The 18,619-nt window shown below is 41.1% G+C and overlaps 1 protein-coding gene across 1 annotated transcript in view; it reads right to left on the reverse strand.

Annotated features, from left to right (window-relative positions):
* FAM135B (family with sequence similarity 135 member B) overlaps positions 1 to 8,004 on the reverse strand; it is a 149,356-nt gene extending 141,352 nt beyond the window's left edge. Inside the window, exon 1 of the mRNA XM_075705113.1 lies at positions 7,928 to 8,004. Coding sequence (XP_075561228.1) covers positions 7,928 to 8,004 — 77 coding nt within the window. The remainder of the gene's footprint in view (positions 1 to 7,927) is intronic.
* Positions 8,005 to 18,619: the final 10,615 nt, after the last annotated feature.

The raw sequence follows: 18,619 nt of genomic DNA on the forward strand, positions 1-18,619 counted from the left end.
CTCTCTGAAAACAGAAAGTGAGTTATCCTCTGCTTTCTACACTGGCTTCCTACATAACCTGGTGTCCAATGTGCTCACAGTGACCTGTGGGGCTGAGGAGATACTGTGCAGTGCTTTGTAGCAGTTCCCTCACGATCACATTTCTGCAGTCAGAACAATTGGCATTAGGACATCAGAGCAAGAGGGTATCTCCTATGCAAACAGAGATAGAAGGAATATCAGTCCTTGGTTATTATCAGCAAGCAGCCTAGGGATAGTCCCAAGCTGTGGGCCAGACAGACCAGTTATGGGGATATATATATATGTGTGTGTGTATTTTTATATATATCTCAATCTTTCATCAAAGGATAGTGAGCCATACTCTAGAGGAAACTGTCGTCTAACTGCTAACCTGTGTCTTGCTTAGGTTCACCTCTTCTTTCTCTGCTACTCACTAACCATTGTAGTATGACACGCTTATATGCAACAGATAGATATGCATATCCTCTGAATGTTGTCACTTGATTTTACACGATCTGGTTAATTGTACAGTCAGCAATTACTACACAAAAATGGCTGAAAAGACACAAAGGGAACTGACCACAGGAGGTCACAGAGGAAGAGGCTCCAGCAGGCAAGACACAGCTTTTGTCACTACGCTGGCTAGATTTCAGAGAGGACACACTAAGGTTCTCTGCCACATCTAGCATGTGAAACATTATAGAATCATGGAATCATAGAATCATTTAGGTTGGAAAAGACTTTTAAGATCATCCAGTCCAACCATTAACCTAACACTACCAAGTCCACTCTAAACCAATTAAGGGTAGCGTAGCAATTTCATGTTTCCTGGCTTGGCGGCTGGATTATTTATAATGAAAGTAAAAACTAGGAATCATTAAGATTGGAAAGGACCTCTAAGATCATCATTCCAATCATCAACCCAACACCATCATGCCCACTAAACCATGTCCCCAAGTGCCACATCTACCCGTTTTTTGAACATTTCCAGGGATGGTGACTCCACCACCTCTCTGGGCAGCCTGTTCCAATGCTTGACCACCCTTTCCATGAAGAAATTTTTCCTAACATCCAATCTAAACCTCCCCTGGTGCAGCTTGAGCCCATTTCCTCTTGTCCTATCGCTAACTATTTGGGAGAAGAACCCAACACCCACCTCACTACAACCTCCTTTCAGGTAGTTGTAGAGAGCGATAAGGTCTCCCCTCAGCCTCCTCTTCTGAGGGTCCTAACTACTATCTATCCAGGCCCCTTATTTCTGAATCTAGATTGTACTAATTCTGTGATCTTGCTAACCTATTAGATGAGTGTGGTGGGTTGACCCTGGCTAGATGCCAGCTGCCCACCAAAGCTACACTATCACTTCCTTCCTCAGCTGGAGAACGTAGAGAAAATATAATGAAAAGCTTTGTCCTGCTTTCAGCTGGGATAGAGTTAATTTTCTTCCTAGTAGCAAGCACAGTGCTGTGTTTTGGATTTAGGATGAGAATAATGTAGATAACACACTCATGTTTTAGTTGTTGCTAAGTAGTGCTGACACTAGTCAAGGACTTCTTCAGCTTCCCATGCTCTGCCAGGTGCACAAGAAGCTGGGAGGGGGCACAGCCAGGACAGCTGACCCAAACTGACCAAATGCCTATGCCATACCATATGGCGTCATGCTCAATATATAAACTGGGGGGAGTTGGCCAGGGGCAGCGATCACTGCTTGGGGACTGGCTGGGTGCTGGTCGGTGGGTGGTGAGCAGTTGTATCACTTGTTTTTTTCCCTGGGTTTTGTTTTTCTCTCTCTTGTTCTCCTTTTCATTACAATTTTTATTACTATTATTATTATTATTATAATATTTCAATTATTAAACTGTTCTTATCTCAACCCACATGTTTTCTTACTTTTGCACTTCCAATTCTCCTCCATCGCACTGGGGGGGAGGGTGAGTGAGCAGCTGTGTGGTGCTCAGTTGCCGTCTGGGTTTAAACCACAACAGGCTTGTCGGTAGAGATAAGGACGGGGAGATCACTCACCAATTACCATCACAGGCAAAACAGACTTGACTTGGGGAAGTTAGTTTAATTTATTACTAATCAAAATCAGAGTAAGATAAAGAGAAAATAAAAACCAAATCTTAAAACACCTTTCCCTCACCCCTCCCTTCTTCCTGGGCTCATTTCAATCCTGAATTCTCTGCCTCCTCCCCCTGAGCAGCACAGGGCAGGGAGGGGAATGGGGGTTGGGATCTGTTCATCACACAGTGTCTCTGCTGCTCCTTCCTCCTCAAGGGGAGGCCTCCTCACACTCTTCATCTGCTCCAGCGTGGGTCCCTCCACGGGGTGCAGCCCCTCAGGAGCAGCCTGCTCCAGCGTGGGTCCCCCGCGGGGTCCCCAGTCCTGCCAGCAAACCTGCTCCGGCCTGGGCTCCTCTCTCCACAGGGCCACAGCTCCTGCCAGGAGCCTGCTCCAGCGTGGGCTTCCCACGGGGTCACAGCCTCCTTGGGGCACATCCCCCTGCTCCGGCGTGGGCTCCTCCCCGGGCTGCAGTGGATCTCTGCTCGCCCGGGGGCCTCCATGGGTGCAGGGGCACAGCTGCCTCCCCATGGGCTGCACCAGGGCTGCAGGGGAATCTCTGCTCCGGTGCCTGGAGCACCTCCTGCCCTCCTCCTTCACTGACCTGGGTGTCTGCAGAGTCCTTCCTCTCACATATTGTCTCTCCTCACTCCAGCTGCAGTTGCTGTCATGCAGTTTTTTTCCCTTTCTTAAATATGTTATCCCAGAGGCGCTACGACTGTCACTGGTTGGCCCTGGCCTTGGCCAGCAGCAGGTCCGTGTTGGAGCTGGCTGGCATTGGCTCTATTGGACATGGGGGAAGCTTCTAGCAGCTTCTCACAGAAGCCACCCCTGTAGCCCCTCCACTACCAAAACCTTGCCACGCAAACCCAATACAATGAGTTGGAGCTGGCCATTAGCTCAGTTCTCTGTAAGTAAAGAAGTGACACAGAACAGTTACCTAATGTATTTACAGTAAGATAAGTCAGAGTATTGCTTATTTGAAGGAGGAAGATCATTTCCAGATACAAGAGTATCCTACTTTCCACTGACTGTTTTGATCAATGGAGTTTGTGGAGATGCTGCTCTTCACTTGCAGAATAGTCTCATATCTTACACTTGATGCTATTTAGTTTCATTCTTTTCCCCCTGCCACTATCACTGGAGGTCCTACCTCTCTTCAGTAGACACAGGGTGCCTGAAAAGTAAAGATGGCTACACTATCTAACCAAACGAGAGAATTGTCTTAACCAATTGCCATGAAAATAACTCATCATACCCGATTCTCCTGAAGTTGGACATCTGCTACGCTTTGGGACATTGATGTTCAGTTTACTGAACGTCAGCACTTCAGCTACTTTCATAAGCACGGGTTTGTGCTACGCGAGTTTCAATCCTGTCAGTTCAGTGTAGCAGGTTCTCAACTATCACTGCATGACCATGTAGACAGCCATTGCCTTCTTACCCCTGAGCTTTTTTTTCTTTATTTTTGGAAGGTATCCGATGCTGCCTTAAAGTGAAGGTCTGTTCAAGAGTCACAGAAATAACATGTCTTCGTGCCAAGGAAAAAATCAGTTCTGTCAATACATCTGTTCCAAGGGACAGCACTCATTATTCCAGAAATGCATCACTTCAGCGTGCCTGTTAGGCCTCTTCTTTTTCTTTCTTCATTTTTACTTCATTTATATCAAAGAGAATCCTTGTATTGTAAATGAACTAGGTAAGTATTTTCAAAATGACATAGATTTACCGTCCAAAAGTGATTTGCATTTCATTACAGGTGAGAAGTTTGAAGAAATGCAGATTGTTATGAACAAAGTAACAAGATTTGCCTCTGTCCTAGACTTTTAAATGTTTTTTTTTTTTTTTTTTTTGCATATGCTGACGCTGTACCTCAAAGACTCCAGGAAATAAGGTCTGAACCTCTGAACACAATGTGTATTTTCCAGGTATCCATCCTGACAAGAAAGGCATTGGTTGTTTGCTGAACCCCAGTTTGCTAAGGAAAGGAGCTGTTGCATTGTGTCTCTGAAGGGGATGATTTCATGACTAAGTACACTGAAACGCTGTTGTCCATCTGGTAGGCAACAGGGATGTTTTGCCACATAAAAGCTTTGTCTGTTAAGGCAGAATATCATGTTTTCAGCAGCTCTGAATGCTGCTGATACTTGATCTGACCACTGAACTTTTCCCCAGGGCAATGTTGTATTCATTTTAGAAGAAGCTGGACTTCATTTTTCCACTCATTTTTAATCACTGCCACCCTTTACACACACAAACCACCAGTGTAAATGTTAGGCACTTATAAATTGCAGCCTGGAATTTGAGGAGTGAAAAGACTGATAAGCAGTTTATTCAGTCCCATGATTGGTAACTAATGACTTACCTTGATCCTTGTTTTATAATACATCATTGCCAGAATCCCAGCATTATTAAGTCAGTATTTCACCTTCTTTGTGCCCTCTATTCCCTCTCACACTCCAAAAGTTACCCTGTGAATGTGGTAGTTGTGTGGTTGGTTTTTTTCTCTGTCAAATAGTTTTTGAAAAGCTTTAAGAAAAAAAGGTGTAGAGGGATTGCTTCTGACAAAACCAGACAAATCAATTAATTGATCTGTGGCAGCCAGGGATAATTTTATTTCCTACTCTATTAAGGAAAATCAGAATCAGTTAGCTGATTTCACTAGAGAAAATATCTGTCACCATTTATTAAGCAGCACATGATGAAGAGAATTAAGGACAGAAAACTTAAAAATATTTTTTCTTCCAGAAATTGCATTACTTATTATTCAACCTTCAGAACTCTGGCATCAAACAGCATTGCAAATCCTTTGGTTTAACAAAAAAAAAAGTTGTTTCTTCCCCTATAGCAGCACCTACAGCATTTAACCTTTGATATCTTTAAATGCTGACACTGTTACATTTGTGCTTCAGAAGAAGATAAATTTAACCCTAACTGACCAAAGTAAACTACCCGCAACACATAATTTACTGATGACTGTTCCTATTATATATGCCAGAAACATATAACCATAACTAATATTTACCAAAAAAACCCTGATTAATTTTATATTGGAGTCTCTTTTCAATATTAACCATTCATACAGGTTAAGAAACATGATTCAAATACCACAGGGTGTAATTCAGATAGATTAAGGAGTTTCTGTTTCTTGTGGGGACGGAGAGTAGCTGTGTGCGCATACAGAATTCAAAATAGCTTCCAGTGCAATCAAAAATAGAAAAGGACCATTACTAAAGGCCTAACACTTTAAAGCGCTTTGACTGTGTGGCTTATGGCCAACAGATCATGTCCTTAATCAAGTTTGGTTATTAACCATCACCTAACAGCTCCAGAAGGGCTGATTCTCCCAGGATTCTCTTGCTAAACCTCGTTGATTTATTCATTCTTTTATCTGCATGGAGTGCTCTCTCCTAAAGGTCTCACTGTTGGCCCAGCCACACTGTCCCAACAGGTACTGTCTTTAGAAGGACAGTTAGCCAAGACTAAGTGTTTTTGGAAAATACTGTCCTTATTTCTGCACAGTTATACAGTTCCAATCCAGGAATTTCAACCGTATGTCAATTAGGCATACAGTAGCAGAACTGCTATGTATTTGTGGAGTTATATAATCAGGTTTTTTTATTATGTTTTGTTAATTTTGTTTTTGTACCAAAGTATTAAGAGGAAAAGTAGACAACATAAATTGTTATTAATACGCTTCATTGTTGTCCTTGCTTTTGTTGTTAAAAAACACAGCATGTTGGGTTCCCACAGAAATTGAGGTTCATTTCAGCTCCGCTGCTATCCTGATGGACAACCTTTACTAAATCACCTTTCTGGCCTTCATCAGGACAGAATGATATTGACTCAATTTACAAGGCACTCAAAGAAGAAAAAGACTAGTTAAATAGAAAATTCCCATCATTATTACTTCTACCACCATCTCATCTGGGGAGACCATATGTCAATAAAAGATATCCCAGATGTGTATAGTGAATCTCAACAATGGCAATAGGGGAAAAAATAAAAAGTGTGCCCGAGTTGAATGGAATTTGTCAAGGTTATCTACTCCTTCACATTTTCATCCTACAGTGATAGGGGCTGTTGAGTAGATAAAACCAGCCAGAGGATACTGATCAGCAAATATGAGACACAATAAAGGATTTTGTTGGAAATGCAAAGGTTAAAAATGTGGAGGGAAAGCAAATGTAATACTATGTGGGATACAAAGAAAAAAATTACTGTAAACAAATTAATGCAGTATAACCTATAGTACTATGTGCTTGGAATATTAATCAGTAAAGCAAGGTAAGCACCAGTGGGGAAAAAAGCAAGCATAATTAGGAACTCATTAGTGTGACAGCAGAATATATTATCTGTGTTAGTGCTGGTTTACCCCCACACCAGAGATTTGATCTGACTGTCAAAGCCAAAGAAAGCATTTCACAGAAATTATTGAAAGTAAAAGCAGACTAATATGACAAAAATCAGGCAGCTTGTCACACAGTAACATGAGAAGTGGGAAGATTCCTGGCTAACCTCTGAACATCCTACTGCCTAAGTCCAAAAAAATCACTGAACCCACAGATGAGTGTGGATTTTCAAAAGTGAAGAAGATCAAAGACATTACACTGATCACCAGAAGCCAACAAAAAACCTATAGCTGGGACTATCTTCTAAGGTCATAAGGATGGGAATACACAGGAGACTTATAACTCAGATAAACAAACAACAAACACCTCAAGCACAGAGGATTTTGGTTTGGTTTTGGTTTGGTTTTGGTTGGGGTTTTTTTTAACACAAGTACTTGGTATAGTCAGAATGCTTTCTAACATAAAGTTGGTGGATATTCACTTGGAGACATGAATAGAATGTCAGCTGTTAAAACAAAACAGAACCATGTTTCCTTCATTCAAGTTCACAGCATCTTTTCCACATAGTCAACAAAAAGCCTGTATACAGATGGAAACAGCTCTACCTACTCCATCCCAATAACTGAAACCATTCCATAGTTTTCTTGCTTGAAATGGTGCTCAAGATGGACAAACCAGCTGTGAACCATCCCTGTGCCAAGCTAAGGCTCAAAAGAGAGTATCTACTGTGCTGTACACATCAGTCCTCATAGATGAAAGAAAACAATATTCCACTAGACCCACTATTGTCCATGAAGTACATTCTTTTGACCTATCTGGGTCTTCTGGTCTCCTCAAAAAGTGTTTCAGTATCTTGTCTTTTCCTCACTGAAAACCACCTGTGGGGTGCAATATACAAACAGAGCAACAACTCACACTTGGTAAGGCTTCTCCGTTTCACAGCCACCGAGTTGTTATAAAAGCTATTAGGAAGAAAGGTGAAAAAGAATAGGGGCAAAAGTTTCAGTAAACCAGAAGATTTACATGTTCTTCTAACTTAACAGGGATGTGAAAAAACAATGTGGCCACCAGAACCAGAGCTGTAGGCAAACAATTATTCATGTTCCCTTCTGAAATAGCGGGATTCAGGTAAATTTCATTAAAAGAATATAGTCATTAGATTTATGACCCTAAAATGAACATGTTTTCATTACAGTTCAGTGCAGCTATCATTTAACACAGAGGTTCAACACCAGTCCAGAAGCATTTAAAGCAGCTGAACAGATGCTTAAAAACATTTGGAGCATTACAACATTGTATTACAAAAACAAGTCAGTCAGTCTGACTTTATAGTGAAAGTCATGTACATTGATCTTCCTTGACAGCAATGAAAGCCCAATGACATCTTTCCCTGCCCTGGAGATTGCATGAAATATAATTGCATTTGGCAGAAAAGACCCTGTTTTGGAGTTTAACTCTTTTCTGTAAACTACTCCTCTATAATCAGCTGCAAATTAATGCAAACATCAACTCACCCTCTCTGGAAGAGGTCCACATTATGGAATTTGTGTAGCTCCACAGAAAACTCGACCGTTCCCTGGACCTCAGACATGATTTTTTCAGGTCATCACCTAAACAACACATATATACAGGCATTACAAACATTGGAAGTATTTTGCTTAACAAATCCATGAATGGATTACTACATTTTGTTTGGTATCTTGGGGTTCATGCAAAGCTTGGAACTGACAGAAGTCAGCTGGAATCTTTCCAGTAACATCACTGGGCTCCATCTTCAGGAAGACTTGCTAAAAGTCAGATCAAAGCAGCAATTAAGAGAGGTAAGAAGTCTAATTAAGCCTGAGGACAGAATGATAATATTATGGAAAGTATAAGAAGCAAAAAGTAAATAACATATTATATGCAAGATCTCAAAGCAAATTTTAATTAACTCTCTTCCTACTCTTGTATGGGAAATTGATTTTTTTTTTTTCCCCCGTTTTACCAAATGGCAGATATCCAGGGTCAGCACAGCTCATTTCTGTAAAAGCACAGGCCAAAAAGACAAAAACCCTAGACAGATTAGAGCAGAATTCAGATTTCTCTTGCTTTTGACCCCTCCTATGACTTAACCAAAGTCCCAGAAGGGAAGCTTCTGAGGGAATATGAATAATTTAAAGATTAGTGAATGGAAGAGATTCTTCTAAGGAAAATGCTGACAATCAAAGCACCTAAGAGGCCATAACAGCCAGATCAAGATTTTAAAGCATTACAGCCATTTACAAATAATATCTCATACTTTCATTGAATCATAGAATAATTCAGGTTGGAAGGGAACTCAGGGTGTCATACCTTACTCAAGGAAGCTTTGCAAAAGTAAGTTTCCAAACCAGCACTATTTAATAAACCTGTGTAAACCCTTGACATTAATTGTACATTTTGCAGAAATTATTGAATGCAAAAGCAGACGAATATGACAAAAAACAGGCAGCTTGTCACACAGTAACATGAGAAGTGGGAAGATTCATGGCTAACCAGGAATCCAGAGGCAAGACAAGGGCTTTTACAGCCTTTGGACAGATTTTGGATCTGCTATTTACCCTTTCCTCTTTTTCTCCCTGCGAGTCTACTTCTGGCAATCTGCAAGCTCTCTGGAAATTGTCTATAGCATCACTGAGAAGTTAGAGATCAGATTTGTTTAATTAACACGCTCATAACCATCATTTTGGTACCTGTTTCACAACCTCTGAAGAAGACCCATGTCAGGGCTCTTAATTCCCCTATCTGAGACATACAGGCCTTTAAGGGGACATCCACCTCAGACTGAAAAGTGGAGAATTTCTCCATATGTGCTAAGTAGTAATTTCCATGGCACTCAAAGATTTGACCATTTCCTCCAATGAAGTAGGAATGAAAAGGAGTTTGATACATGAAGTCCTCAGATAAGCATTAGGCTGTAGCTTTATGATAAGTCTCAATGCTCACTCCTGATTAGTAATTTTCCAACTGACTGGCTTATTACACCAATTATTTTAATCTATGTTTTCTTTCTGGCTATCCTCTCAAGCACTACTATTTTTCAAAAAGAGCTTATTCCAGAGCTAAGAGGTTGTTGATTTTTCATTCACCCTCCTCAAAAACAGGTATTGCAGATGTTGACTCTGCAATAACAAGAATGGGACGTAAGATGTACGCAATATATGTCTATAACTGTGAGAAAGGAAAGAAGGACAACTGCTAAGCTATCTATCTGATATACCTCCAAGGTAAGGAACTCTACATTAGCTCATGTCAGGCCATGATTTAGGACCAGTGAAGGTAAACTCAAATGCTATTACTTGACAAAGTACTACTATTTTCTTTTCTTCTCCCGCTATTTCAACAGGAATGAGACTAATCCTTTTGCCTTTCTGCAGAGCTTAAGGAGTTGTATACTGTTTATAAAGCATGTATATCACATATCCACCTGGTTATGTGTGTATAGTCTTGTCTGAGTGTACAGCATGAAAGCAAAGCAGACTGTGTGTGGGAAGCCAAGAGAAAACCAGACAATACCACAAAGCGATACTCTGACAAGGTATTTAGCCTTGAGAAGAGTGATAATTGAAAGAATTGCCTCTGGATAAATCTGCGTGTTGTGCTGAGGCATATTTCCCTAGACCAAAAGCTCAGGATCAAGGGAAACTCCATGCTTTTGAAGACAACAGTTTAAAGAGGAGAGGTGTGAATGGATGGCCAGCACCAATATTGTCAAAGACAGAAAGAATGACGTGAAGCTAAGGTTAGCCAGGGTGAATGAAAAATTAAATACATGGAAATACGGGTCTTAACCATATTTACATTTTATTTTGCATGCTTTGCACCTTTTCAAAACAAATGTAGAAGAATTGTCCTGCAAAAAGAAAAAACCTGTTTCTGTAACTTTATTTCCCTCACTGATCACCAGAATGAAAAAGTAAATAGCTGCTACACCAGGTTGGACTTCCATTCACCCCACCGGCCCACCAGAGGATTGGAGCACACAGTCTATGTCAGGTGGCTATAGGTACTGAGTCCCCAGCAGCACAGCCTGGAACTTCAGGGAACACCTGACAAGTACTAAAAGGGGCCTCTGGCGCACATTATCATCATGGCACTTAGCAAGGTTCAAAGAAAATTTGGGCATCAGAGACATGGGCATCACGCTTCAATCAAATTTGAAGCTATGAAATTTGAAAAAACAGCTGCAGACACCCCTTGATCAAGAAAACACAACTGCTTAAAATGATGCACTAAGCTTTCACTGCTGTCCCAGGTGCCTCCTTAAAGGAGCATGATCACAGCCCTTCAAAATCCAGGGCTTATAAAGGACCTCTGATCACCCCTTGCTCACTGATCACTATGTGGGACAACCTTGGGTTATAAATAGAGGAATAGTCGGTAAAATTAATACTGAAGTGAAGGATGCCATTACATCAGCACTGTAAACATGATAGGGAATGTTGCCAGTACCAAAGTATCTCAATTTAGAAATAAGTAGTTTAAAGAAAAATATAAAGGCAGTTCTTGGGGAGGCTTTAGTACATTGTTTTTTTCTAAAATGTCTGGATTTAAGTCAAACCCTTTGCAATTTCCAGAAGAGGATTGAAGACAACACTAGTAAATATCCATGGGAAGCTACTAAAGCAACATGTTTTGGTCATATGCTTCTGTAAAAGCAGTGCCCATGATCATTGCCATCCCTTCTAAAGCACTGGATAGCTTTCTGAAGTGCTGCCATCATCACTGGTTGTGCTGTGCTGTCCTACAGGCACCGAAGTTATGAGTCAGGTCACCACTTTGACAGTTTGTCCTCCCAACTGGAGATGGTGTCCTAGCAAGGGACAGTCAATTTCAAATGCCGTTTTACTTGTAACAAGGAGACACTAACTGAAAACCAGAATGCTATATACAAATAAAGCCCTATGAAAATCTACATGTTTAAAGATTGGAGACTGTCTCACTTGCATTTTTAAAGGAAGGCTTGATTTTACTCCCCACATCTCCATTGTTGTCAGTGGAGATACCTTCTTGATTGGAGATTGTTCAACATATGATATTGGCCAAACTGCATCTTTATGCTCCATTGCTCTCTGCAATCTTTTTCACTCACAGTATTTGCGCTAACAGCATCTTAGAGAGTCAACTGACTGAGCCCTCTGACAGCAGGTGGTTACATACCACACACACAACTGTTAAACACCTTGAAGCTAAAAAACGAGTCTGAGAATTGCCTGCTGAGATAACAACCAGCACCAACCCAACCAAAGGGAGTAGAGGAAGTTGAGATGGGGACAGAGCTGGGTGGAAATAAGGACAGAATACTGCATATTCTGACAGTCCATGAACATTCTAGCATTTGTGTAATTATGTCTGAGTGAAAAATAAACCAGACATTTATTTAGTGCTTTCACCATTCTTGTCCATCTCCATCAAGAGAAGCCAGAAAAGAAAGGAAAAAAACAAGAAAAACACCAAGGACAAAAGAACAACACACCATGTGATAAAGGGCAATGACTCATAAACCTAGAAACATTCATTTAGGAGAATAAAGCTGCCTCTGAGGAAACACAGCACATACTATCTCCACGACAGCACCACTGTTCTTACTGCTTTTAAAGCATCTTTTATATTATTGCAGATTTCTTCATGAGGTGGTGTTTGTTGCTAGCTGTGCATTTTTATTTGTTTATTTATTTATTTATTAAGAGTTCCTTGGTTAAGAGTGTAGAATAAAGTCACAGTGAGACAACCTTACTCTCCTCTCCACAAATACCTTACTCTGCTGTAAAATTTTAAGGAAGGAACAGACGAACACAGTAGAAGGAGGATGATAAACACACACAAATATGCTCTGAGACGAAAGCATTAGGAGAAGCAGCACACTCATTGGACTAAGTCCCTTTTTGTTGTTGTTGTTTTTCTCTATTAATTAAATTACTCCAATGTTCACCTTCATGCAGCTGAACTGGATCCCAGTTCTTATGCCAGTGACTGCACCTCAATAGCCTTTTCTGAGCATACATCAATTGCTTGAGTCAAAGCCATCACAAATGTCAGTAAGTCCTTTCACTACAACATTGTCATTAACCATTCTCCAGTTTACAGCACATGTCATTTTTTTCTGCCAGCACATCAGTAAAATGGGAGAGGTGAGGTCTTCAGCAAAACAATGATTTCAGGAGTTAATACCTCATTTTGTTAAAATAAATCAAGCCAGTAATTCTTTTCTAAGATTTTGGATGATGGCAAGATAAGTCCTTTACACTTTTAAAAGGAGCCAATCTAAATGCAATACTAAAGATACAAAGAAATGATGAGGCTTGTTCAGCAAAACTATTAAATAAGTAGTTACAATACTTTATATTTTACCCTTCCTTGCTAGGAATCACTGACATAACAGGGCCTAGAACCTGGATCTCCCATGAGTAATATGTTTTTAGACTATTCCAGGGTAGATGTGGCTTTGAATTTTATCCAGAATACCTCTTCTTTGTCTAAAAGAGTTTTGTTTGTTTCCCCAGCACTGCTGAGGCTAAATAATTACTGGAATGTAAACTTTTTACTTTAATTACTGTAAAGCTTCCTTTTTCCTGAGACATGTGTGTCAACCCTGGGGAAACCACCAAAGATTATGGTTTTACTTCAGCAAAGTGATTCAAGCATAGGTTTATGTTCCTTTGACTTATTGAATTAGACCTTGCAACTTATTATAACACAGTCAACAAGCTAGAGCATTTATCCTGAGTCATGAAAAGCCAATGAAGTATGTGATCCCTCAAGACTCACCTTTTGACACAGCTTTAATAGTAACAAAAAAGCTCTGCCTAGTATCCAGTTTCTCACATTCAAGTACAAGAACTTTAACAGATTGATAAATCAAAATATCTACACTCAGTGGAAAATGGGTATCATCTCACCTAATATTTGGCCTTACTCAATAGTATGTAATGAAGTTGAAAGCAAGGAATGTATGCAATAAAACTTGCATAGATGATGCACATTTAGAACTCATCCAGAAGGCCTGTTAGTTTGTTTCCTAAATGTGCTTACAAAATCCACAACTTTCAGGTCACTGCTTGTTTGTGGTTTTTCTGTTTGTTTTAATACATATTACCATTTAAGCCTTCAGTCTCAAGTCTTTTTCAGAAATCGTGTTATTCTTAGCCATGAGAAACCATCTAATGCTCTGTTTAGTCACGGAAGTATCAGGAATTACTTTGTAAGATCTCCAATCTTTACAATCACCAAACATTACTCAGTATAGTTTACCGAATGTGATAGTATCACAACACAAGCTAGCAATAATCCCTTGCAGCTATTTTTCTAGGGTTTTTAGGTTTCCAGGTTTCCAGTCTGTTGTAATCCTTTGAATTTTTTCTTCAATAGGTAAACCAAAATAAAGACTGTGATACAGGTAAAAACAACTGCAAGGCACATAGTCCTATTCAATCATATCTATTAAACATGTTTTTTTTCCACTGCATAAGCATTTAGTCTAGTTCCAAATGTTAAAGACTAATTTGTTTTTTACACTTTAAAGAGATAACTCAGTTTGGATGCAAGCCCTGAAAATAATCTTCCAATATTAAAAAAAAAAAGTTTGCTGTTTAATATTCTTGGGAAAATCAATATCCACAATTTTGTCAGATGCATTAGACATATGTTCATAGAGAGTGCAACACCATGAATCACTTTTCCCAAGGTTCGTTGATTGCTACCGCCAAAATGTTATGAGTTAGAGACACAGAAGACAAATAATAAGTGATCCTTTAAAAAATTACTCATAACCCAAAGAGTATTCAGAGTAGAGCAAATAAGAAAGGAACTGGTTTATTTTATGGGGTTTTTTTTTTGCACTTACAAACTCTGCTGTGCTTTGTCTTTTGCCAGCACAGCTGGAATTCAGAACGTACCAGTAGTACCTAGTTCGATAGGGGCAGATACCCATTCAACCTCCAGCAACAAAACTAGTGTTATGAGTAAAACCACTTGCACCTCACAGTGAGAACCTTCACTCTAGATCAATAGCTTCAAATACATGGACCAGATAGTCATGGGTGAAAACAGAGTGTACCTAAGGAATCCAAAGAAAGTCACTTGGGAAAACAAGTCAACAACTTACTTCAATTCCTCTCACATTCTGTTTGTGGGACCAATCCACACTGGCAAATTTGTACAGGTCACCAAATCCAAGACAGCTGAAAACCAATGGTCTAGATTATACCCTTTGCAGACTGGTCATTTTCAGGGTATTTAGATGGAGGAATAAATCTACTAGGGAAAAAAAACAAAAATACCAGGTTGTGCCAGAGGATTTGTAGGGCAGAACTGAACGAGGGCCAGAGTAAATGTCAGGTGCCAGTAGGCTGCTCTTACGAGATATAAAGCCCTTGAGGTATTAGGCAGGATTAAATGTGAACACAGCTGTGCAAATTTAGGTCAGATCACTCGAAAAAAAGAATGAAGAGCAACCTCGATTTGTCCTCTGTTAGCACGTGCCTGTCAGGACACCAGTTTGAGTTCAGCTCAGCACAAATTACTATCTGCTTACACCAGTTAATAATAACCTGCTGTTGGTATTGTGCACAAAATGAAACAGCAGGGCAAACTCAGAAGAGGGAGAGCAAAACAGAAGGAAAAAGGAGATAATACAAACTTTCACCTGGACTAGCTTCCCACTGCTACATAATCCTCTCTTCACACCTTCCCTACCTCTTCCTCCCCCAACTTGTATTTCTTCTATATGACCTTGAAAAGAAAAAGAGGTTTTAAAGTTCTATGCACAACTGAGAGCTAAAACTCCAGACTCCTAAGAACATCATCATCTTCAAACTTCAGCAGTTTTTGTGTCTTATTCCTACTGTTCACCTGAATCTTTTTTCGGGTATTTCTGTTGTCAGTCTTAGAAGCACAAAACACATCAAAAAGCAGCAAGTTATCAGACCAGATATCCCCAGAGTATTCAGCCCCCTAGGCTGGAAGACAGGGTTGGAGAGCAGAATAAACCCCCCATAATCCAGGAGGAAGCAATTAACAACCTGCTACACCACCTAGACACTCACAAGTGTATGGGGCCGGATGGGATCCACCCGAGAGTACTGAGGGAGCTGGCAGAGGAGCTCACCAAGCCACTCTCCATCATCTATCAGCAGTCCTGGTTAACAGGGGAGGTCCCAGATGGCTGGAGGCTTCCCAGTGTGATGCCCATCTACAAGAAGGGCTGGAAGGAGGATCGAGGGAACTACAGGCCTGTCAGCCTGACCTTGGTACCGGGGAAGATTATGGAGCTGTTCATCTTGAGTATGCTCAACAGGCATGTTCAGCTCAACCAGGGGATCAGGCCCAGCCAGCATAGGTTCATGAAAGGCAGGTCCTGCTTGGCCAACCTGATCTCCTTCTATGACCGGGTGATCCGCATAGTGGATGAGGGAAAGGCTGTGGATGTCATTTACCTGGACTTTAGCAAAGCCTTTGACACAGTCTCCCACAGCATTCTCCTAGAGAAGCTGATGGCTCATGGACTAGGCAGGTGCACACTTGGCTGGGTAAAAAACTGACTGGATGGCCGAGCCCAGAGAGTTGTGGTGAATGGAGTTAAGTCCAGCTGGCTACCAGTCACAAGCAGTGTTCCCCAGGGCTCTGTTTTGGGGCCAGCTTTGTTTAATATCTTTATCGATGATCTGGATGAGGGGATTGAGTGCACCCTCAGTAAGTTTGCAGATGACACCAAACTGGGTGGGAGTGTCAATCTGCTGGAGGGTAGGATGGCCCTGCAGAGGGACCTGGACAGGCTGGATCGATGGGCCAAGATCATCTGTATGAGGTTAACAAGGCCAAGTGCCGGGTCCTGCACTTTGGGCACAACAACCCCATGCAAGGCTACAGGCTTGGGGAAGAGTGGCTGGAAAGATGCCTGGCGGAAAAGGACCTGGGGGTGTTGGTTGACAGCCGGCTGAACATGAGCCAGCAGTGTGCCCAGGTGGCCAAGAAGGCCAACAGCATCCTGGTTTATGTTCAGGAATAGTGTGGCCAGCAGGAGCAGGGAGGTGATTGTCCCCCTGTACTCGGCGCTGGTGAGGCCGCACCTGGAATACTGTGTCCAGTTTTGGGCCCCTCACTACAAGAAGGACATTGAGGTGCTGGAGCGTGTCCTGAGACGGGTGATGAAGCTGGTGAAGGGTCTAGAGCACAGGCCTTATGAGGAGCGGCTGAGGGAACTGGGGTTGTTTAGCCTGGAGAAGAGGAGGCTGAGACCTTGTCGCTCTCTACAACTACCTGAAAGGAGGTTGTAGCAAGGTGGGTGTTGGTCTCTTCTCCCAAGTGGCTAGTGATAGGACAAGAGGAAATGGGCTCAAGCTGCATCAGGGGAGGTTTAGATTGGATATTAGGAAAAATTTCTTCATGGAAAGGGTAGTCAAACATTGGAACAGGCTGCCCAGAGAGGTGGTGGAGTCATCATCCCTGGAAGTGTTCAAAAAACGGGTAGACATGGCACTTTGGGACATGGTTTAGTGGGTATGGTGGTGTTGGGTTGACAGTTAGACTGATGATCTTAGAGGTCCTTTCCAACCTTAATGATTTGATTCTATTCTATTCTATTCTATTCTATTCTATTCTATTCTATTCTAAGCCTATTTAAGACACTCAGACAGAATTATCCATCATTCTCATATTTGACTGTGCTCCTCTCACCAATAAAAGCAGCTATATTCATCTTTGACTGGGCTCTTTCGTTGGTTTCATACAAGAAATTAGAGCACTTTAGGACATGGTATCATGTATTATTTTCCTGCAGTCATAAAAGAGCCCCACTATATATATATATATATATATATATATAATATGTATATATTTTTAAGTTCTACTCAAGTTCATACATGACTGATCTCCAAACTGCATGGACATAGGACTATACTAAGTCCTTGGGAGTATGTCAGGATGTTTGACCTCATTCAAATCTTTAGCAACACCTAAAGGTCAATTCTGTCTCTCTTCTGAATAGGCCACATCTGGAAATGATAGCCAGTTGAGCAAGATCCTCCTTGGAGAGATTCCAGCATTGGAAGCTGTAGGGCTGGAAAGGAGGTGTAAGAATATGGATGTCATGGTTTAACCCCAGCAGGCAGCTAAGCACCACACAGCCACTTGCTCATTCCCCTCCGTGGGATGGGGGAGAAAATTGGAAGAGCAACTCCTTATGCACCCCCAGCCTACTTATTGATGGGGTGGGGTGAGGAGCAGAAAAGGCCTTGACTCTGTGTAAGCATTGCTCAGCCGTAATGAAAACATCACTGCATTATCAACACTCTTTTCAGCACAAATCCAAAACATAGCCTCATACTAGCTACTATGAAGAAAATTAACTCTATCCCAGCCAAAACCAGCGCAATGGATGAGATGCACCCTCTTGTAAGAGCCATGTGGCTGCCTGATGCATGAGTAAAGGAGCTAACTGCTTTTGAGCACAAACTTTCATGTCAATAGAGACATTGACAAAGAATCCAAGTACATAACAGAGGGACTTGAACGTCACCATGATGCTACTAACTAGTGACAGCTAATGAACTAGTGACAGCTAAGACAGTGAAAGGCTAATGGATTACATGATTTTTGGTACTGTTCTGACTGCATTTCCATTTCTGGTCATGAAAAATTTCATGGCACTATCTAACTCCACTGTAAACTCAGCTGTCCTGTCAGACTTTAAATGCTTATTTTGCATTTTGCCTGATCAAATTCACTACAGACTTTCACTTGGACAACTTATAGTCTCCTTCAGATGTTCTGAGGACATTCTAAGTAAGCACATAGTTTACATTAATTGCACTGATTATCCTTGTTTGTGAAAAGTTTAAAGCACAGGCATTTGCCCATGAGATTCATCTCACCAACTAGAAATGCCTTAATATGTATGAGGTGTTTAGAGTCACAACATAGTCAACTGAGATCTAGAAAATACACTCAACAAGATGCATGTGGCCATTGACACCTACTTCTATGCTCACTACCAAGGGAGCTGAAGGTAACTTGCTCGGGTGTAGCCATATGAGCCAAGTTCACATCTAGTTAGATGAATGTCATTCATAGCAAAATTGCACATATAAACAAGATTTTGAATGTGTCTGCATAATCACACATGGAAAGGGTGAGAGAGGCAGAATGTGTGTGTCTGTATAGATATTATTGCCTTATATGTTTAAAAAGGA

This window comes from Pelecanus crispus, chromosome 2, assembly GCF_030463565.1.
Source record: "Pelecanus crispus isolate bPelCri1 chromosome 2, bPelCri1.pri, whole genome shotgun sequence".
Classification (NCBI taxonomy): Eukaryota; Metazoa; Chordata; class Aves; order Pelecaniformes; family Pelecanidae; genus Pelecanus; species Pelecanus crispus.